Source organism: Motacilla alba, chromosome 9 (genome assembly GCF_015832195.1).
Source record: "Motacilla alba alba isolate MOTALB_02 chromosome 9, Motacilla_alba_V1.0_pri, whole genome shotgun sequence".
NCBI lineage: Eukaryota > Metazoa > Chordata > Aves > Passeriformes > Motacillidae > Motacilla > Motacilla alba.
Window position 1 is genome coordinate 4666641 of NC_052024.1, and position 23392 is coordinate 4690032.

The window sequence follows — 23392 nt, forward strand, 5'->3', positions numbered from 1 at the left end:
TGGGCAGCCTGGCTTAACATCCCAAGCACAAAGCAGCACCTTTCTCCTTCCCCAGCAGAGGCACTCACAGTTCATCGGGGCAGTTGATGGGCTGAGCTATTCGATAGCCATCCTTTAAATAAGCTGCCATCTCAAAGGGGTCGATGTCCACGTAGGGGGTCTGTCCCAGGGTCATCAGCTCCCACAGCGTCACTCCGAAGGCCCACTGCAAAGGAACGGTGCAGACATTAACACAACATGCTGAACCCCCAGAGCTCCTCCAGCCAGGGCACAAAGTCAGCTGTGAGGAGGATTACACACACTAAGAAAGCTTTACCTAAATGCTTTATATAAACAAATTCAACGTGTCTTGAACTGGGCTAATTCAAAATCACAGAACTGGTGATAAATTGCCCTGAGAAGCTGTGGCTGCCCCATCCCTGGAAGTGTTCCAGGCCAGACTGGACAGGGCTTGGAGCCCCCTGGGATAGTGGAAGGTGTCCCTGCCCATGGCAGAGAGTAGGATTCAGACAGTCTTAAGGTTCCTCCCAACCCAAACCAACCTGTGATTCTATGAAGCCAAACTAAACTTAAAATCTTACTGCATTAAGATATCAGTGCTAAAATCATGCATTTTTTAACATGACATTACAGAACACCTAAATCTAGACAACACTGAACACTGAATGATTGTCTAGTACAAAACTGTTTTGGTTTTTTTTTTACATTTTATTTCTTCAAAATGCCTCAAAAATCCTCAAAAAAGTCTGCAAAATTCCAAGGATCAGAAATTAATTTATTTTTTTAAAATTCTGAATCATGTGTATATTTGGAGAGTATGTTCAGGAATAGGACTCAGGAAAAAGAAGAGATTTCATCTCAGTAAACCTGACAGCACAATCAGCATTCAACACATTCATCTGGCAACCCTTGCCAGAAGGAGCTTAAAGTGATGAAAAATCCATCTATGAATCCACATACAAGCAGAGTACAAGGAAAATGATTTATTATCTGGTATCCAGAGACCCAGGAGACCAAACAGAGATGGGGCTGATACTGCACGTCCGTGACTCACTACTCAAGCTACACATCATTATTCATTAAAAAGAGGCAGAATCATGCAAGGCTCACACGATTCTTGTTTTAATCAAGAGAAATTCCACTACTGCCTTGACCCAAGTCTTAGGGAAGGGATATTTTCAGGTGGGAAGGGCAGAGAAGGGCAGGGGCACAGATGTGGCCCCGCTCCAAACAGCCACTGAAGGAAAAAAAGCCCCTTTTTATCTGCAGTGGAGAAGAGTGCTGAGGGACAAGGGGTGATCATGAAGATGAGCTAGAGAGTGATTCAATCAAAACCACTCTGGGAATACAGCTGGGCTAATTCCATAGGTGGCTGCATAAAAATTGCATGAAGAGATGCAGAGTTTCATGTCCAACAGCAGGAAAAACACGGAATTAAGATTCAGCAGGAATCGTGGTTTGTTTTCCTACACTCTGGCTGACTGATAGAGCTGTTGGCAGGGGAGCAACACATTATTGGGAAAGTTTCAAGCCAGCAAACACATTTGAAAGAAAGTCATCCAAAAAGCAAGCCTGGAACACATCCCCTGGCATCTCTGCAGACACAGACACTGTTTGTATCAGACTTCATCACCCTGTTACATGCAATGGATCACTGGGGTTGTTCCTACCAAACCCATAAAAACATCTGACATCAGTTTTTTGTGAAAGGAGTCCAGGTAGATGCAAAGCTGATATTTAGGGCACATGGTGTTTTCTACACGCAGAAAAACTGTTCACTTTTGAACTCCACAAAACTCAGATGGCCACGTGTCTGCAGTTAGAATTGTGTGTTAAAAGGTGGGTGGCATTTATCCCTAAGCAATGAAAAAAAGTATTTCTGGTTAAAATGGGCTGGAAAAGATGCTGAATTGCACTGGAGTTTTCAAAAATGGTTACAATAATGAGATTTACTCATCCTAATAAAATTCCACATCTCACTGCTGCTGTTACGTAAGCTTTGATTTCCCAGTTCTCACAAACAGTAATTGCTTTCATGTCCCAGATTTTTTTTAAAGGTAAAAATAAAAGAACCACCATTTGATTGAGTTAATTCAGCTCTCTAAAAACATGCTTTTACAGGCAACTTCCATTTCCTCTTCTGTCTTCAGGTTGGATCTAACACAAACCCCCATGTGTTTTCCAATGAATACACATGTGGAGCACAACTGGCACCCTCCCTTGCTTCCTTCTTTTCCTTGTTTACATGGCTGCAGCACTAGTACAGAGACCATGGAGGAAAAAAAAACCAATCAGAACTTCTCTAAAGTTTCCCAAACTGGCACCAGACCACTATCCTGCTATCCTGGATGGGATGCATCCGAGGGAACAGGCTGAGGTCACTGCAACACTGCTCTTATCCCTGAAACGTCAACTCAGCTGGGAGAGGTTCCTGGCCACTGGAATGAAGGCATCCTCTGGAAGAGCTGGGATTTGGGGGACTATGGGCCACACAGTCAAACACCAGCTCCTTCTAATGCTAGGGAGCTCGTTATCCTGGAGCTCACTCCCATGTCTGTGAGGCACAGCAATGTCTGGGAACAGCCAGAGTGGATTTATCAAGAGAAGCTGTGCCTGAGCAGATCTGTGCTGAGCAGATGTCCATCTTGACTTCCAGAGGGTGCTCAGGCACTGAAAAGGATCCCCAGGGAATGGGCACGGCCCCAAGGCTGCCAAGAGCTCCAGCAGGATTTGGACAATGCTCCCAGGGTGACCTGTGCAGGGCCAGGAGCTGGACTGGATGATCCTTGTGGGTCCCTTACAACTTGGGATACGTTATGAAATGCAGACCAGTCCCAGTGCAGCTCCCTGAATTTGAGTGTGTTCCCTGCCAGCACTCCCAAGGGGACAGGGAGCAAGAGGCACTTCTGCTGTGCATAAAGGGCCTGACTGACCCCTGAACCACCTGCCACGAGCAGCTGATGCAGGAGTGGGAGTAGAGATGCTGCTCTGAACAAGCCACTGTGCCATGATCCCCTGCCTCTGGCTCTGGGATCCACAACATCAGAAGGATGTTGGAGCTGCTGGAGCAAGTCCAGAGGAGGCCACAGAAATGCTCCAAGGACTGGAGCACCAGTGCTCTGGAGCCAGGCTGGGTGAACTGGGGGGTTCACCTTGAGAAGAGAAGGCTCCAGGAAGACATCACAGCACCTTCCAGTGCCTAAAGGGGCTCCAGGGGAGCTGGAGAGGTACCTGGGACAAGGGATGGAAGGACAGGACAAGGGGGAATCGCTGCACACTGACAGAGGGCAGCATTAGATGGGATGTTTGGAAGAAATTGTTCCCTATGAAGGTGGTGAGGCCCTGGCACAGGGTGCCCGGCAGCAGCTGTGGCTGCCCCATCCCTGGAAGTGTTCCAGGCTGGGCTGGACAGGTCTTGGAGCAATGTGGGACAGTGGAAGTGGAAGGTGTCCCTGTCCATGGCAGGGGGTGGAATTAAATGGGCTTTAAACGTCCCTTTAAATCCCAACCATTCTGGGATTCTGTGATTCTCCAACAGCTGAAAAAAGAGAAAAATGTGAACAAAACACATTTCCAAAATGCAAGAGGGGGGAAAAAACCCTCACCACATCACTAGCACTGGAAAATTCATTGTTGACCAGGCTTTCCAGAGCCATCCAGCGGACTGGTCTGTTCTCGTTGTCCCCCAGGCAGTGGTAGTCCATGGGGAACAGGTCCCGGGACAGCGCGTTGTCCGTGATCTTCACCTGCAGGGCGTCGTCGATGCTGGGGCACAGAGAGCAGCAGGTCAGCAACCCCAGCAGCCCCACAGCAAACAGCTCTGCCCAGCCCCAAGGTCCACACTCAGCATCTCGCTGGGGACTGCTAATCCACATCTCAAGCACTGGCATCAAGACACACTTACTCTGCGATTAGCAAATATTATCACACCACCAATTCATTCCGTGCCAACTGATAAGAGCTAGAAAAATCAGCAGGCTTGATAAAATAAAACCAAACACTTACAAGTGCAAAAAAATACTGTTAAAGCAAACAAGTAACTGCCTCAAGTTACTCCTGCTCTGTTGGAGATCCCCTATCAGGGCAATTAAACACTTTGTAGCTCTAGTACTTCTGTGGCAATAAGGAGGCAAAGATCTAAGCAAAGCAAGAACCAGTAACACCTTTAACCAACCAGCACCCTTTGTGGTCCAAAAGCGTGTCTCCAATCAAGCCATCTGCTGAAAAGATGTTTGTTCCCTCCACAACAGATATTAAAGCTTGTCAGAAATAGGGTGCTAAGGGAAACTTCCTTTAATCAAGAAAAGATGACTCAAAATAGCACAGAGAATTTGCCCCCTCTGGGGTGTGATTCAAACTCTTTGAACTTAAAACTGCACGCAATAAAGTTCAGTGTTCTCATAAACAGCTGACTTCAGAATATGGCAAAGATGTTGGCTTCAACACTGTATGACAAATATACAGAAGGAACATTGGGGTGGGGGTATTGTAACAAATTGGTTTTTTGCTGTCTTCTCATCTTGCCAATTATTTCTTTATTTTGATGAGAAAAATGAAATATATATGATCTATCTGTGTGTTTCCCTCTTTACTATCTCAGATACCTATTTATTTTATTTCTATGCACTTTCAAGCCAGTTCATTATCCTCAAAATTTACACAACAGGAGATTTCCTATCTAGTAATTTTTAAAAGTTCAGAGAAATTCCTAGAAGACCTGTTTGAAAACAAATGCAATGCAAAGGGCAATTCCCCAGCAATTAGAGAGCCCTACCTTGTGTAACCCTCATGTCCACTGTAACTGGACCTGGCTGTGCCATGGGCACATGAGACCACAAGCATTTCCTCCCTTAAACCTGCCAAGATCACTGGAATCTTGGCTCCCTTCCCAAAATTAGGAGATGGGTCTGATGCACTTCCCAGCCTTTCACCACCCAGAGCAAACCTGAGGAACAAAGAGGGGCAGGTGGAACAAAGTCCTCCAGGGGACCTTGGCTACTGGCACCTCTTTCTCTTTCCAAACATAAAGCTGCAGGTGATGGCCCTGATGTTTGTGGTCTCTGTCTCCTGCAGTCTCACTTCCTCCTCAGTGTGCTCAGCAGTGAGGAAAAGCAGTAGATATTAGGAACAGGATCTGTCAGGAATCCCAACCACTGAGCACCCTTACGGGGCACAAGGGCAGAGATGGTGGTCACTGAGTGACTGGGTTCCTAGAAGGCCACCAAACACCTCCACCTCTACATTTTGGAGTGTATTCCAACCTGAAGATGGTCTCAAACCCCTCTCTGGCATTCCTGCCATTCCAGAGCACATTTGTATCTATCCATCATTTGGCAACTAAGAAATCTACCAATGAACAGAGCCTTTAATTCAGTTTTTAAGGAGAAAAAATGAAGAAAACCAACTTCAAACAAAAATCTATCAATTGATAAACTGTCAAAGATATTCCAAGTTTTTATTAAAGTTGAAGGGAAGCTTTAATTCTTTTCAAGCCTTTGAAAAAGTGATAGTCAAACCCAGCTGAAGCATTTCCAGAGAGGACGTTCTGCGTCCTTTAGAACCATGATTCCTGGTTCCCCTTGCTTTGGGGGAAAACAACTTCACTGACTACACCAGTGACCCCAACCCTGCATTTGGAAGGAGAGCTCAGGCTGAGTGCAGGGAGCTGCAGCTGCAGAGGGGACAGTACTTACACACAGTTCCTTGCAGCCAGGTCTTTGTGGATGACCTCCCTCCTGGCCAGGTAGCTCATCCCACAGGCGATCTGGATGGCCATATGTACCAGATCCTGCTGGGAAATCGCCTGCAAGAGCCCAGAGCAGCAGTCAGCAGCCCCTTCACACCACTACCTGCAGGGTTACTGGGTGTCCCAGTGCCCCCTCCCCTTCCAGTCCCCACAGACACAACCACCTATGGGCACTCATGATGGTGGTGCCTTACTCTAAATTTTAACTTCTTTTTTTTTTCCAAGGGAAAATACTTCCATCTTGCAAGTGCCTCACTCTTTGTACCTACTTTTCCTTTGACTGGAAGTGGGCATAGGCAAAAATGCTCCATTTTACCCCGTCCCACACCTTTTTCACTTTGTTTCCCTGGAAACCAGCTCATTGCCAGGCAGCAGCACAAAGTCATTGTTGCTCTCCAAACCAGCATCAAAGACTGTTGCTTCAGCTCCTTTTGCAACTTCACAGTGCCATCACAATTAAAATTTTGCATGTATTTATAGCTTGGCATACCAAAAGTGGTATCAATAAATCTGAAATTTCTCCATACACGATTTCCCTCTATTTAATGCACAATTTTCTCTATCTGTTGCTATAATTTTAGGATGCATTGATTGAGCTCCTACCCTAATCAGAGGTGACAGCTTCCTGCCCTCTGAACACCCAGGATAAACAGCCAGGAATGCTTTCCTGGTGGGAAACAAGGCAAACACTTGCTGAGGAGCCACCTCTGCAGTTCTCCTGCCATCACACTGAACAGGAGAGTGCCACAACAATTCCTCTGGTGGCACAAACTCAGGTGCCAGAGCAAATGGAGGTTTAATGGGCACAAAGTCCCACATGGCCGAGGGTACCTGAGGATTGTTGGCCTCCACCAACTTGCACTGTCGCAGGAAGAGTTTAAGGTTCCCCCAGTTCATGTAGGGCAGCAGCACCATTGGTTTCTCTCCCTCCTCTATACAGACATGAGTGATAGGCAGCAGATTCCTGGAAGACACAGAAATTCCTAATGATATGGAACTGAAATTTGATTAAAATACTTTTGATTCCTAAACAGAGCAATAAAATTAATTCAACACGGAAGAAAAGCATTTAATCTTGTGTTAGGAATGGCAGAGCACAACACATCCAATTAACTGAAGACAGTACTTCTGATAAATGAAATATTGGACTATTTTCCCATTATGAAGAACCCTCCAAATGTTTTCACTTGGTCAAAGAGGGCTGACATAAACTGTTGTGAATACACAGAAGTGCTATATCCTAAACTGGGAGGTGCAGCATTCTAAATCTATTACAGATAAAAAATATATACTTCCACTACAGCAGTTAAACAAAAACAAAAACAAAAAAGTCAGAACATCATGCTTGATCCACTGCAAAGTGATAGAACAGAAAATTTTAGCTCTTTATCAGCCCCTTTAAGGGCCTTTCCATGCCTTTTGTAGCTCTGGTAACCCCCACCCTGCAGTGTCTCTGCACATCTTCCTTAGAAGAAATATAATACATAATATTATATATATATCAACATGGAAATTCACAGAAACTCAAACCAAACTAGACACAGTTGCAATTTCCATTAATCACTTTTTTAAATACCTGTATTTTCCATTGAAAACCATTAGCAAAGTCACAAATGACTTACCATTGTTTTTAATTTTGAATTTTCTTACTCTTTCCTGAAAATTTCTCACAGCCAGGTGTCTCATCCATGAGCTCTGCGAGACCCATGAAGTCCCAGCTTTACAGGCAATGCAGGGAAGAAAAACTTACTGGACTTTTTAAAAAAAGCTTGACTTATAAGAGGGAGGACAACAGCTCATTTGGAATGATGAGAGCAGGGCAAAAGGTAATTTTGTTTCTGTTTTAGGTATGCTTCACCAAAAACCTGCTACTCCTGTATTTTAGGCAAGGCCTTTATTATATAAGGCTGGGAACATCCAGCCTGGAGAGGGATCCAAGGAGAGACCTCAGAGCCCTTTCCAGCGACTAAAGGGGCTCCAGGAGAGGGACTTGGGACAAGGGCCTGGAGAGGACAAGGGGGAATGGCTTCTCACTGCCAGATAGGGATAGAAGGGATCTTGGGAAGAAATTCTTCCCTGTCAGGGTGAGGAGGCCCTGGCACAGGGTGCCCAGAGAAGCTGTGGCTGCCCCTGGATCCCTGGAAGTGTCCAAGGCCAGGTTGGACGAGGCTTGGAGCAGCCTGGGCTAGTGGAAGGTGTCCCTGCCCATGGCAGAGATGAGCTTTAAGGTCCCTGCCCACCCAAACCACCCTGGCATTCCATGATTCTACAGAAGTGTTGCTGAATTCCCAACGAAGAGCTCCCTCTCCCCAGGGAGCTTTAGCCCAGGTACTTCCACCTCACAGTGACGTGCATTTGTCACCAGCCCTGCGCGCCCTACCTGTGGTGAAGCCCTCTGAGTTTACAGCTTTCTGTCAGCATCATTGTCACCTGCACCTCCGAGGCTTGATCTGAGGGAAAAAAGAACCACAGATAAACTTTGGAAACGAATCAACATATTAATTAAAATTCAGTCCAGATCTGCAAGTCACTTCAGGTCACTTGAGCACGAACAGAACTTGTTTGCCTCCTTTCTTAAGATGGCACTTACAAAAAGCCCCGAAGTTCAAGGCCGAGTTCTGAGGCTCATTTCTGCTTTAAGGAGTGGGGTCGAGCCCAGAAAGGAAATCAAGCACATTCCAGGGGCTGACAGGCTGTGGTTCTGCACTTCCTGACAGCTTCTGGGCAGGCACAAGCCAGCTGCACTGGGCAGCGTGGTCCCATCCTGCACAGGACTGGTGCCCATGGAAGAAATGGGATGTGCCAAATGCTTCCCAAGCTCGAATGTGCTCCAAGGACATTGCTTTGCTGCTGAGTTACCACTCCAGGCAAGGTGGTGTTTACTCCACATGGCTGGAGGCTGTTTATGTCTAGATTTACTTCTTTCCTTGCTCTCTGCTTGACACACTTGACTCTTGGTAACCTTAGAACTGTTTGCTGTTGTCTCCCCTACCTTTTAAAATGAATAAATCAATAAAACCACTGCTGCCAGCTAAAATTCAGGCACCTGTGATAACTCCAGTAACCCAAAGCAATCAGAGCACCTACTGGGCAGAAGCACAGGGGGTGCCTGGAACCCCTTTCCCACCACTCTTTGTGTATTTGGGTTTTTTTTCCCCCCTTTGGTGGCAAGAACCTCCAGGGAACCCTAAGGAGACATCAACGAGAGCTCTCCCAATCCCACCCCCCTCACACCTGGGAGCATTTTCCATGTCTCCCTCGTGCTGGGACTAGTTCTGGCAGGGAGCTGGCACAGCACAGCCTAGCACAGCCCCAGGAGCTCTCCTTGCTCACCAGGGGGAATTTACATGTTGTGGATGAGTCAAGCCAAGGTTTTACTGCCCTGAGAGGAAGAATAGGCAAGAAATCCTCTGCTCTTTTCCCTCCTCCGAGGTCTGATCCTGATCCCTGTACAGCCCTGACACCCTTTCCTAGCTGAGCCTGAGCACTGCAGAAGAAAACGTGACTCTGGCTGAGTGAAGAGTGATGGGAGCACTCTGGAGAAGCTCAGAGGTGCCACTAAATTAGTGACAATTGTGGTATATTATAGGATGCATCAGCCAGTTCTTTTGGGCCCATTTCTGCAGTGACATTGAGAGGCTGGAGCTTCTCCAGGGAAGGGAACAGAGCTGGGGAAGGGGCTGGAGCACCAAGGACAGCTGAGGGAACTGGGAAAGGGGCTCAGTCTGGAGAAAAGGAGGCTCAGGGGAGACCTTGTGGCTCTGCACAGCTCCCTGACAGGAGGGGACAGCCAGAGGAGGACAGGCTCTGCTCGCAGGGAACAGGACAGGATGAGAGGGAATGGCCTCGAGTTGCAGCAGGGGAGGTTCAAACTGGATATTGGGGAACATTTATTGACAGAAAGGACGGTCAGACATTGGAACAGGCTGCCTGGGGCACTGCTTGAGGATTTAAGTCTGGAGGGATTTAAATCTGTGTGGATGTGGCCCTTGGGGACATGGGTCAGTGGTGGCCGTGGCAGTGCTGGGGGGAATGGTTGGACTCGGTCTCAGAGGGGTTTTCCAACACAAACAAATCTATGATTCCCTTCTATTTGATAACAACTCTGTATGTGGGGATGGTACAAGCAGGTTCTTGCAGTGCAGGAGACACTGAAGCCGTGGTCAGCTGAAGTCTCTGGTCTGCACTCCAACAGAAGCATGAGAAAGAGAAGGTCCTACCCCTGTGGGCTGGACACTTGATGAATTTGATTATCTACAAGACAGATGCAAAAGGCTTGGAAAGAGGAAAGAAAAACCAAGATCTTACATTAAAACAAAGTTACACAGCCCTGAATGACTGAATCAGGCAGTTCTAAAAGCCAGCATTAAAAATGGAGGTGGAAAAGCAGATTCTGAGAAGTCAGAGGAGCAGGTTACCTGTACAGAGCTTCAGGTGTAACAGCAGAAATTACAGGGCCCAAAGACCTCAGCCTCTTCACCCAGCACATTATGAAGGCAGGAAAGAGATTCCTGGGTGTGAGTTTAAGCTGATTAACTCCTCACACACTCTCTGGCCCTGTGCTTGCTGAACTGGTTTGCTTTTAATTATAAGAGCCACCAAGCAATAATTTGAAGCTTTAAATCAGAGATTGTTTAAGAGTGGATTTAAGATCTACAGAACGAGTCAGGCTGGTTTGGACAATGCACCTATTCATCTCCTCATGGTGACTCTTCTGCCAAAGCCTTTCCCTTTCCAGCACTCAGGGAAGTTTCCAGCAGGTCACTGTTGTTTTCTCTCCACGTTACAGTGGTTGGGCACCCAAAAGGATGATTGACTCCCAGGCAAGTATATACGGAAACCGAAATCTTATCTTGTGAAACAGTCCCACCATCCATATTGTGTTTGCTTATCAATATTATTTCCTTGTTTTCTGCATGGAAAAAATTTACCCAACACCAACAAATTCAACAGACTCAGAACAAACAATAGTGTTCAAGGCTAATCCTCCCCTAGCTGAGACCAGTGCCAATTTAGAACCCCCACACAATTTTATTATTGTGGGTTTGTACTAGATATAATTCAAAACACAATATTAATCACCACTTCTTGGAGTGATTCTTGTCAAAAGGGGGAAAAGAACACCAAAATACTGCTACTGCAACAGTCCCCACTGCAATCAGGCTTCCTTTTAAGGCATTTTCATCAGTTACAAAGGAAAAAGTTCAGTTAAATAAACTGTCACGTTTAGTAGACTATAACCACTTTTGAGCAACCAACACACACATCTTCACAGACCAGGACGAAGGTGATTTTGGCAATATTACATTTTTTGTTGCGGAGGCCTGGTGAATCTGAGCATCCTGTACTAAAAACCCTTAAAACCATCCCAGCAAAGCCACCATTTCTAGCTTTGATAAGAGAAACAGAGTCCCAGAGCCAAGCCAGTGACAGCTGTGCCACAGCAATCCCAGCTTGCTGAGACCTTTTCCAAGGACACAGTGAGACGAATCCTACAGATTTCATCTTCCTGCATGGGTCAATGAATAATCCCAAATTCCCCAAACTGTGTCAATCCCTGAGTGCTACACGTAAGCACACACACACCTCGTTCTCTTCTCAGAGCTGTTTGTGCAGCCACTCAGACAGAAGAGGGGAAGGATCCTGTCAAACCCATGGGATGTCCACGGGCTTTTGCAGCTCCTTTTGTCTGCCCTGGATCCGTGAAGACGCCAGATACGAGCACGGCCCCATACACAGCTACAGAGGGGGGAAAGCCTCCCATAGAGCCAGAAACCTCTGAAATTATAACACCTACTTGGAGACACAAGTGAGGAGGTCACAGTCTCCCCATTTATTAAATCTGGGCACCAGGAACAGCCCTGAATTTAAGCTGAGTGCTCCAGGGCGAGGCAACAAGGGCTCGTTGCAAAACTTCCTTAAAGCCCTGAAAAAAGCTGAACTGAGACATTTCCATCACTTGTGATTAAGAACATGTCAGTGCTCAGCCATGAATGGAGTTGCAGTTGGATACTCATGAGGAGCAGCCAGATTTCCATAAGGTGATCATGCACCAAAAGCTGAGAAACCAAAAAGCAGCAACTTCAGGTTAGTTCAGAAGAAAATTTAACACCCAGAAATATCCCAGATACTCAGCTAGGATCAAAAAGGTCCAACTTTCAGAGGGTGCTTAAAACCAAGACTGAAATAGATGTAAATGCATTCCAGAGAGAAAGATGCTCTCCAAGCCCTGGTTTTACCCAAAAGCCTGGCTGTAAAGCCTGCCCTGAGGCCCAGGGCAAGAACAAGGCAGGATTCCAAGCTCTGATGGAGCTGCAGGTTTATCTCCTGATATCACTGGATTTGTATGCATCCAGGCAAAATGGGGCTCTTGGCACTGTTGATTTTACAGAAGAGGCTGATCTCTCTGTGCTGGGATGTGCTGGGGCCCTGCCTGGTTCATGGAGAGGAAATATACCTACTCCATTTTTACCAACTTCTTAAAATCTAGCTGCAAAAATGTATTTTAAAATCTTTGTTCATTATCATTCATCGATCACATGAATCATCAGGTGAAAAGATCTTGGGGAAGTTCTGTGATGACACTAAATTGAAGGGAATTGCCTGCTCTGAGACCAGGCACTCATCAGCTGCAGGGCACCAGGCTCTGCTTCACCAGGAAAAGTCACTCCACACCCCAAAGGACGTAGCAGAGATGAAAAGCAGCAATTACCTGGATATTGCAGTGGGGAACTGATTAGCTGCATGCTTTCATGAGTCACTTTGTAAGTGAGACCTCCCAGAACCTCAAAATTGCAAAGCACAGCTTAAGTAGGATCACGGAATCCTTTAGGTTGGAAAAGCCCTCCAAGATCAAGTCCACTCATTCCTCCAGTGCTGCCAAAGCCATTCCTAACCCATGTCCCCAGGTACCACATCCACATGTCTGTCAAATCCCTTCAGGAATGGGGACTCCACCACTGCCCTGGACAGCTGTGCCAGGGTTGGACAGCCCTTCCTGGGAAGTAATTTTCCCTAATATCCAACCTAAACTTCCCCTGGGGAAACTTGAGGCAATTTCTTCTTGTCCTGTCCCTTGCTCCCTGGGAGAACAGAGTGACACTCTCCTCACCACAACCCCCTCTCAGGCAGCATTACAATTCACAAGACTCCTGATTGTAGAATGGTCACTGAAATTTGTTTTTTCAGAAGACAAAAGCAGAACCTGAAAACCCATGTAACCACAGGCTTCAAAACTGAACTGAGTCCCATTTGAACTCCCTCACAGCCTGCTATAGGCATTAACAGCAGATTCTCTCAAGACTCCTGTCAGAAGCAGCTCTGCAAATGCTACAGCCAGGAGCTCCAAAGCTTCTGATGAATGTTTCCAACTACAATATTTAAGAAGATGTTTTACCTGCAGCTTTTCTCATCTTTGGACCATTTGTAATGGCTTGTTCCCCTGTTAACTTCCTCCTGTTTCATACTGCAAGGTAACAAGTCCCCCACATCACAACACTTACACAGCCCATTTTCTACACCTCTGCCTGTTTTCACAAGCTTCTGTTACCCCTATTATTTTTCAGCCTTATGGGCTTTGCCAAATATCCCCTGACAAAGTGCACAAGCTCCAGTTATTGAAGGGTGACAGCCACACAGGCAGGCACAGGGGTCACAGGAATTTAGAGTGCAGGACTAGAGCAGCTCCAGGTGATAAATGCTCCCAGTATCAACACATCCTTGTTAATTACTGCTGTTTCTGCATGGCAATTAATTAGGTAAAACTGCTCCCAAGGCAGAATTCCACCCCAGTTCAAAGAGAATACGTGCCTGAGTATTGCTTTAACCCCTCTGCACGAGTCTTGGAAGTGATTCAAGGCCTGTGCTCACATCTGTTGCACAGGACATTTTTAATGCTCCTATCAGGTAACCTTCCCAGCTTTCCTTCACCAGAATGATGCTAAAGGAATGCAAGAAGTCATGATCCAACCTGCTTTTTCACAGGCAGAAAGGAAAGTACATATAAAAAATATTTCAGCTTTCAAATTTCTAGGCCCCAGGAGTCAGACAGAGCCAAGTGGAGCATCTGATGCTTCCTCCTGCCGCAGACTGAGCACAGCACCCTGTGCTCCTGTTGGCAGCCTGGAGCTGCAGGAGGTGTTCAGGTCATCACTTCCACAAATCAATGTCCCCCTGCTTCCCAAGGCAGCCCTGCATCCTCCAGAATTCCAGTCTCCTGTAAAGGTAAGCCACGCACTCCAAACCACAGCAGGAGGAGGTTACAGCACAGCACACCACACTTAGTGCTGATAAAATTTCCAGAGAGCAGGATTTCTCTTCCAATCCTGGTATCCAGGCATCAAGTATCAACCACATGAGTTTATTTTGCAAAGCAAGGCAGCTCACACTGACAATTCCAAGCCTAATTTTAATAAATCTTGGGATTGAGTCAACATGACACTGCTAAAATAGGGAATGCTATTCTGGTTTTCCTACATTACAAATGCACATGCATTTTAAACCACAGAAAAGGGCAGAGAAAAGCAGAATTTGGGGACAGTCTTAGTTCCCTGTGTAACAGTAACACCAGAATCCAAGAAGCAGCAGCAAAAGGAAGTAAAAGGCTCTTGGCTCAATAATCCATTTAACTCAAAGTGAACCTGAAAGTGTTAAGTAAGTTGAAAGTGAAACTGGGAAAGAGAGACACGACTGATGTCCTGGTCCAAAGGTCAAGGGACAGCACATAATAAAACTAATGTACAAGTAGAGATTTTAACTGTATGCAAATTAAAGTGTCCTGCAGGTGAATATCTTTTAGCATATGGAATGATAAATCTTAAAATGATGTAGTACAATACTTTGGAAATCATCCCCTCAGTATTTTCTGAAGCGTACTGTACTGCTTTAGGCATCTCAGGGTATTTTCTGAAAGAACTAGGATTAAATGACAAATCAAGTGCATTTTTAGGCTGATATTCAGAAATTTGCTACTTATCCCAAATTCTTTAAATTCAAGTATCTTCCTTTATAAAGACACTCAAGAATTTAGCCTCAGATGAGCAGTAACTCTTGATTTATTTTTTTGGCATAAACTATTATTCTTCAGAAACAGGATCCTGCACTCTGATTTTGGAAGATTAAATACTTTTGAACAATTAATTGAAATACCATATGTTTAAGGTACAAACTTAAACTTAGAACTATTTTCACAAGGCTGTGCCTTTTAAGAATGAACTGCCCAGAATAGCAAATTCCATCAATTGAAACATGACCCCTTGAGAACAACTGTGAATTCTCCAAGTTCTGGTACCCGTTTAGTGTGAACAAGAAACCTTCACCTTGGTTAAAACAGAGCTGCTTGCCCACAGTCAAATCCCCTAAATGTGCCCACTGCTTTCTCCTGCTTGACACAGCCTGAATTCTCAGGATTTCCATTCCTACACTTCCCAACTGCATGAAGTCCTAAAGGGTCACCAATCTTGCAACCACGGAATGGTTTGGGTTGGAAGGGACCTTAAAGCTCATCTCACTCCACCTCCTGCCATGGGCAGGGACACTTTCCACTAGATCACGATGCTCCAAGCCCTGTCCAACCTGGCCTGAGCACTTCCAGGAATGGGACATCTCCTCTTAACTAGACTAGCAATAAATTTAAAAATCTAAATATCAAAATATCAGAGATAGCCAAGAATGCTGAAAGTCTTTTAGTGACCTAAGATGACAGAACTCAAAGCTTTGTTAAAAGTTGGTAGAACAATAAAGTTTAAAGAGCTGACCTTTGTCAACACTGACTCTGTTTCCAGTGCTTTCCATGGATGGGTTGTTTCCAAACACTCCTTCCTCGTACATCAGAAAAATGTTAAGTGCTTAGAACACGAAATGGGAGCAGCCGGGTTATCTTGAACAGCACACTGTGTTGTTTTTACCAAAAGTGTACCTTGGCCAGAACATCCTAAGTGAGTCAGGGCTCTGCACAGCTCACCCTCACTTCATATGTTCCTGGAATAACACAATTCCATTTGTTTTGCTAAGAATTTTCTCCTTCACAGGAAAAGCACCATTAAACAATGTGTTCTTTAAATCAAAGGTGAAACCTGTGTGTTTTCTTCCTCCTCTGACATCAGATGATTTAAAAGATTCCCCAGAAAGGCTGGAGGGATCTGTTAAACCCTGGCAAGAGATGTAATGCCAGCTTGGAGAAACATGCCATCAGAGACACTTCCCAAAACCGAGAGGGGTTGGGAACCTCCGATTGGAAAGTGAAGCATTCCAGCCTCATAACATAACACAATTTCTCTGTAAAACAAAAAACACAACGAAGAAAGCAAATGCCAGCTCAGCCTTTCATCTTTCTAACAAAGAACTCGTTCAGGTTGTGCTGATCCAAAGATTCCAAAATCCCAAACGTTCTAGATAACATATCCTTGTTTTGCTGGCAATGACACAATCCTCAATCTTCATCAGTGTCTGTTTGAAGACAGAATGAAGGTGAATTTTCCAATGAAATGTCTAAGTGTGAAAGTAACTATGACTTTGAGCACCTTGCCTAGCAAATGAACACAGTGGAAGTGTAAAGTGCAAAGACAACACAACAGCTGTATGGCCAACAGGAAGGATGCAGGACAGTCTGAACAAGTGAACCTTTTCCCCAGAGCTTGGGATCTTGGCCGTCTGAAGTTATTAGAGTTTCCAGAAAGCCAAGAGAGATCCATTTTCCTTTAAAGCTCTCCTTGGCACAAGGCACTGCACTTATCAGACAGCTCAGGCACCCAGACACAGATGATACAGCATTAAAAAAACCTTATAAACTCATCTATTTCATGAACCTGCATGTAGAAAGTTTGTCACTGCCACGGGCATGTTACAACTTTCTCCCTGGAGTGAACTAAAGCTCCATGAAAGAAAACACTCTTTTAAGGATCTGGAGGAAAACCCAAGGATGAATCCTCCTTTTGCCAGTCTTCGTAAGAGATGTGGTGTTGAGACTTCAAGAGAAGCATCTCCAACTTTTACACCCCATCAATTTAAGAGCTACAGAACAAGTAATCACTGAATCACTTCAAAAGCACTTCAATAACTTCATGAAGTGTTCAAGTGAAAGACCCCAAATTCTGTGGCAGATGAGAAAGCAGTCAGATCATGCTGAACAAGCACACTCCAATCTATTCAACTTCTGCACTTACATTGCTTAATCAGGCTCAAACTTGCTCTTTGAGAGTCTGACCTAATAGTTCTACCCCAGCTTGAGACAACAGAGAATACAGAATATTCCAGGAAACTCTGGATGGGCTCTTCCACCTCTCAGGCAGGTCCAGGCTCTCTCAGTTTTCATGTATTACTGACTCCTTTAAGAGCAGATCACTTCAGAAGGGGAACAAACACAAAGTTCAGAGAAATCAGGGATCCTGTTTTCACTCTCCTGGTTTATAGCAATGCCCTGCATCTCACTGGAGCTCTGGGAAACAAAAGGGAAAGAAAGTGGGAAGGGCTGCTGCAGTTACTGCAGTCAACCACCAATGCTTTTGATCCTCTGGGGGCAACAATTAGCCATGGGGAAAGAATACAGGGAAGAGACAAACTGACAAGGCTGCAATCACTCTCCCTCCAGAGCAGGAAATAGCCACAGACAGAACTACTGCCTGATGAGCACAGCAGCCACAACATTCCCCTACCCCAGCACAGGAAACGGGCAAACTGACAGCACACGCCCCTCTGCCCACTCTATTGGAAATAACCCCTCTTCAAAAGGGTATGGATGCTGTAATGCACTGACAGCTGAAGCAGGGACACATGAAAAGAGATCCATCGTGACAGGCACTAAGGGCATGATTTTCCTTCATGGATTTTCATTCAGAAACCACTCCTTGAACAGCACAACCGTGACACCCACCTGAGTGGCACAGAGCTCTTCTCCTAACAGCCAACAAACCCAAGCTCTTGGCCCACCTGTAATACTTGTTGGGCTAGGGAGGGTCAACCTGGAGGAGAAAATTTTCCGAGGACAACTTCCTGTGGCTTGTGGATTGTAAGAAATACTGAAACAGACTTTTGATCACAACTTGCAGGGACAGGACAAAGAGCAATGTTTAAAACAGGAAAAGGGTAGATTTACGTTTGCCATAAGGAAGACAATTTTTAAAAATTTATTTAACCATCTGAGGTCAGACACTGGCACTGGGTGCCCAGAGAAGCTGCAGCTGCCCCTGGATCCCTGGAAGTGTCCCAGGCCAGGTTGGACAGGGCTTGGAGCAACTTGAGCTAGTGGAAGGTGTCCCTGCCCATGGCAGGGATGGGAACGGATGGGCTTTAAGGTCCCTTCCAACCCAAACCACTCTGGGATTCTAGGATTCTCTTGAAATTCCAGGTTTAAAGCCATAACAACTCCCCTAATGTCAGAATAGTGTCTTCAGTTTCTCAAGCTCTGATCCCAGTGAGAAAAAAGAGGTGTTTTTTCTCTCAAGAAGGTTTTTCTTCCTCACAGTACCTACTCAAAGAACCTCAGTTGACATTTTCCAAAGATCTGGGATACTCCACCACCACTCCTTATTGTTTCCTGACATTTGGGGCACCACTGGACTTCATTTCATCACTTTCAGAGCGCACCTCTGCTTTAAACAAGGCAGTTCTGGAGCAGCTCATACTTTTGGGAAGGGAAAATTTAACTCCATAAACAAAGCCTTTATTCCTTGTCTATTTTCCATGACCCTCAGGCTTTACTGCCTTCAGCAAAGACATACTTAAGTCAGTTTAATGGTTCTCATACCCATCAAGCTTTTATGGTCCTGCCCTGCTTCTGCTTGTGCCAGAACAGCAGTGTGTGTGTGGCCACAGAATGACTGAGATCAAGAAAAAACTCTGGTTACAAGAGAATTTTTGCAGGTTTTTTCTTCCAACCAGATCAAATTCCCAACTTATTACATGTCCCAGCCACACACAAAGCAATAACAGCCAGGGTGTGAAAATGAAGCTGTGTAATATCAGCACTGCAAGCGAGCTGCTGTGAGGAGAGGGGATGTTACAGGTTTTATTCCTTGCAAAATTCTGCTGCCCAAGCCCAAGTATCAGCAAAACTTATTCCACACAGATCCTTTTTAATGCTGGGAAACTGTCTATAGTGATCAATGCCATCACTGCAGTGAATCCTTCCCTACAAATGGAAGAGCTTTTTGCCTATAGGACACAACTGTGTCACATAGACAAGCCACTGTAAGGGAGAATTATGGATTTAGAAGTGCATTGGAAGTCCCATTTTGGGAAAGCAATTCAATAAGAGGTCATGGGAGGCAGCTAAATTAAGATCACTTTTGATAAATGTTATGTTGTTGAATCCAATGCTATAAAAAGTAGCACGTTTGCCAAGGGCCAAGTTTTTGAGAACTATTATTACATAAGAGCCAAGAAATAAAAAAGAACTGTTTGGCAGTGAAAGGGAACAGAAGAAGGCAAAATTCAGAAAATGTTCCCAAAATACTGGAAAGAAGCAAATTTTTTGGTTTTTAAATAAGAAAAGCCAGGCTGGGAGAGCTGGGGGTGTTCACCTGGAGAACAGAAGGCTCCAGGGAGAACTTAGAGCCCCTAAAAGAGGCTCCAGGAGAGCTGGAGAGGGACTTGGGACAAGGGATGGAGGGACAGGACATGCTTTAAGCTGCCAGAGGGCAGGATTAGATGAGATATTGGGAGGGAATTCTTCTCTGGGAGGGTGGTGGGGCCCTGGCACAGGGTGCCCAGAGAAGCTGTGGCTGCCCCATCCCTGGAATTGTCCAAGGCCAGGCTGGACAGGGCTTGGAGCACTGGGATAGTGAAAGGTGTCTCTGCCAATGGCAGGGGGCAGAGCTCTGAGGTCCTCCCCAACCCAAACCATTCCATTATTCCATGTCATGTGAGAGAGAAAAACACCAGAAACATCTGATTGCATCAGAAACAGACCAAGGCAGCTGCTTCCTTTACGCAACGTATTTCTCTTAAAGGTGGCAGAGAATAAATGGGTAGCAGAAAGATTCAACAACAAAATTCAGCAGCTTCACCATTTTCCAGTCAGTATCTTCAAAAATTAATAGCCAGGCCAAAAAAAAAAAAATAGCAGAATTGGTTTAAATTCTTATAGATACAAAAAAGAATTAAAGAAGTTGTCAAATGAAAAACCAAAGGCAGTAAGACACCCAAGTGAAATGACAAAAATAAGTGGTAAAACAACCACTGTACTTGGAATTTGGTAAAACCCTTGTGAGCTACCAGAGAACTTGTGATGATTGCAGAGGAAGGGACAGATGTAGGATACATGAAATACACATGGGATACATGTGACAGACATGTAGGACATTTGCAATATTTTCATCTACACCCACCTTGCTTCTTAAGTCTACCCTATCCCCATTTCAAGGTGTTTCCTGAACACAGGTGCTGTATTTGGATAAATTCAGTTCTAAATGGCAATTCTCATGCTTCAGTTGCAAAGCTTAAGGAAGGCAGAAACGATGCCCTGTCTTTTGTACAGCCATGCATTTGTAAAAGATTTTAAAGATACATTCCAGGTGTTTTTCAGCAATTCACAGGGGACAAGGCTGTGACTGGGAAGACAATGACATGCTGGGGAAAAAAAAAAGACAATATAACTTTTACTTAGAAGAATAATGAACAAAAGTATTCAAGGGTGATGACTGAAGGCACTGGTGGAGAACACATGCATTTTTCTTCCATATAAGATTGCTGTTCTCTGTGGCTGAAGGAAGCATCAAATCTGCTTTTGCTTTTCATCATTTGCACATTTTGGGGAGAAGGGAGTTGTTGTAAAGCCAGATTTGGCACCCCCAGCCTGCAGCACAGTTCAAACATCTGCACATAAACCCACTCCTTCATGCAAACATACCTTTAACAGTTTTGACAAAAACTTGTTTCTCTTTACTGGGGTCTTTTTCTTCTATTAGAATTCCATGGAAAATGCGCCCAAACGTGCCTAGGAACAGAACACCCAATCAGTAAAGTAAAGAAACACTGATAACATTAGGAGTATCTTAAGCAAACAGTAGCTTTCACAGCAGAAAGTAAAGAATATCTGCAGTTAAAGTGTCTCCAAAATCTATAAAGTCACCAAGAGAGAACCCAACTGCTCTCCAGCACGAGGGGGATTCACAACTACAGGCAGCAAATGTTGAAGTTTTACATAAATAAGAGCAAAAGCATGAGAGTGAACTAGTGATAGCAGCAGAGCCCAGTGAAATTAAATATCAATATGATGATGGTGCATTTGTGGCACTTCAGTCAACTCCTTGAACTAAGAACTCCAGCTCCCTTTTCTCACCCATCCAGTCTGGAATTCTAAGCCAAGGCACTTCTCACAGGGACCAAGTTTTTTTGGAAACAGTCACAAGGAAACAGCAATTCTAGCCAGCCAGCACACATGGAACACTTTGAAACAGCCAGCGTCACATTATTCACAAATTTCACCTCAGCTGGAAGGTGCTGGGGTTGTTTGGGGGTCAGACTCTCCAGCATTTTTCCACTCACAAGATGTTACTGATGCTACTGCAGGAAGAGGAGCTACTCTGAGAGGCTGGGCTGAGAACAACTGGTAACACACAGAGAATTAATTGGCTTTTACTGCTCAGCATGGCAAAACCTTCCTGCACCAAGGTGTGCATCATCTCCACACAGTCTATTCCAGCATTCCAGCCCCTTCCCAGGGATTCCTCCTGCCTGACCAGGTTGAAAGATCTTTGACAATACGAAACACAGGTCTTATTTGTTTCTAAATACCTTACACAGGGGCAGTGCAACACTTCTGTCACCTACCCTGGGGCTGCAAGGAAACCCTGCATGACAGGGCTCTTCAAACTGCAATCTCACTAAGCAGCAGCTGAACTCAGGAGACTCTTAGGCAACCACAACACTGTGAATTACCTAACAGCAACTAAATTCCTCCTGTCTTCGCTCTTGAAGACTTTGAGAAAGTGCAGGTGAAGCTATGGAAGCTACGTGAAGTTTGTAATGAATCTGTGGCCAAGATCTGTAAAAAAGTTCCATGCATGCATTTACTTTATCCCCTTCTTCCCCTCTGAAGGTCTTTTGTTCTTCAGTGGCAGAGACTCAACACCACTATGATCCTGAACTAAAATTGTTCAGGTCTTCTCTGACATGTGGATGTGGCACTTGGGGACACGGGTGAAATTGGCATTGCTGGGGGAGTGCTTGGACTCAATGACCTCAAAGGGTTTTTCTAACCTTAATGACTCTGTGATTAACTTTTGAAGGTTCTGACTCAAAGTACCAGCTGGAGGCTAAGAAACGAGATCCCAGGATTAACTGGGTCCAAACTGCATTCAACAGCTCCTTATGTCTCATCTGGCACAATAGGCAGCTCTGCCACCAAACATCTGAAGCGTTGCTGGGCACTGAGTCACTTCTAGTCATGAGTGACTCCCAACATCCCAGCTCCAGGCAGCCCAGAGGAACACAAAGCACATCCCACATGCAAAGGAAGGTTTTTGCAGAGCCCACACTGGAACTGAGCACGGAGTTGCCACCCCAGAGGTTCAGAGGCACACACTGAACAAGAATGGGAACATCCTCCACTGCTGCTCAGACTAACACAAAGCATTCTGCCTCCAAAGGATGATTATCCGCAATCTCCAGCTTCAGGAAGTTTGATTTCTCAGGGAACAGAGACTTGAAATTGCAGCAGTAAAGGTGAATGACAAAGCAAACTAAATATTTAAGCCTATTTTTCAAATTCAGTTTCAACAGGAATCAATTCATGTTGTGCATGAACACTTTCACAGTGCACAGTAAATGAAAAGAGAACAATTCAGGAACTGGATGATCCTTGTGGGTCCTTCCAACTCAGGATAGTCCATGAAAACAACCAGGTAGTCTCTGAATGTTTTATATCAGGGCTGTAAATGTTGCATCTGCCAATTACATTTCCAAAGCAAAGTTATCAAACTGAGACACCAAATTTCAACAACTGAAGTTTTTCTGGGCTTTGGGTTGGTTTTGCTTTGATTTTTATGTTGCTAAGAGCAGCTCTCCTGCAGTAACTCCCAAAAGTGAGTTACCTTGGCACTGAGAGCCCTGAGTGACTACCCTTCCCCTCAGCCACCCATCATTTCAGGGAGCAGGTTATTAAGACAGACAAGCTGAATGACTGAATGACTTACTGAGCACGCTCCCCAAGCCTAATTAACTCTGGAAGCTGCTTTCCCCATTCCCACACCCCAAATGCAAACATAACTCATCATTCCTCCCATCCACCAAAGCTACGAAGATCAGAAACATCATCCCTGAATGATTTCAGAAAAGTCTGTAAACAAATATCCATATATTTGTGTTTATGTATCTACACCATATTGTAGGAATGAAGTGCCTGAGTGCTGTAAATACCTTCTTGGAGCACATCTTTGAGGGTGATCCTCTCCCTGGAGATGGCTATGTCCTTCACTTTAGCTTTGGCCTCCATGAGAGTGACACTTTTCAGATCATTCTTCTCTATCCGTAATGTGGGATAACCTGAGGAGCCAGCAGAGCCAAACAATCCAACATAAATACCCTTGGAATGAGAGCATGCATAAGGCTTCACCTCTGACCACCCATGGCCCCATATACAAGGGAGCAGCACCATCCCAAATATATGATATATTAATTTTAAAAAGATGATAGTATTTAGCAATGAAA

At 45.0% G+C, this 23392-nt stretch overlaps 1 protein-coding gene across 2 annotated transcripts in view; it reads right to left on the reverse strand.

Annotated features, from left to right (window-relative positions):
* The window catches only part of RYK (receptor like tyrosine kinase), a 62519-nt gene that overhangs the window by 9518 nt on the left and 29609 nt on the right, over positions 1-23392 (reverse strand). Inside the window, exons 8-14 of one of the 2 annotated variants that reach the window (XM_038145880.1) lie at positions 23102-23227; positions 20592-20678; positions 8127-8196; positions 6578-6710; positions 5694-5803; positions 3606-3765; positions 69-205 (exon numbers count right to left, since the gene is read on the reverse strand). In XM_038145880.1, the coding sequence (XP_038001808.1) occupies positions 69-205; positions 3606-3765; positions 5694-5803; positions 6578-6710; positions 8127-8196; positions 20592-20678; positions 23102-23227 (823 nt within the window). Of the gene's footprint in view, positions 1-68; positions 206-3605; positions 3766-5693; positions 5804-6577; positions 6711-8126; positions 8197-20591; positions 20679-23101; positions 23237-23392 lie in introns of both variants that reach the window. The other variant, XM_038145879.1, reaches the window with a different exon arrangement.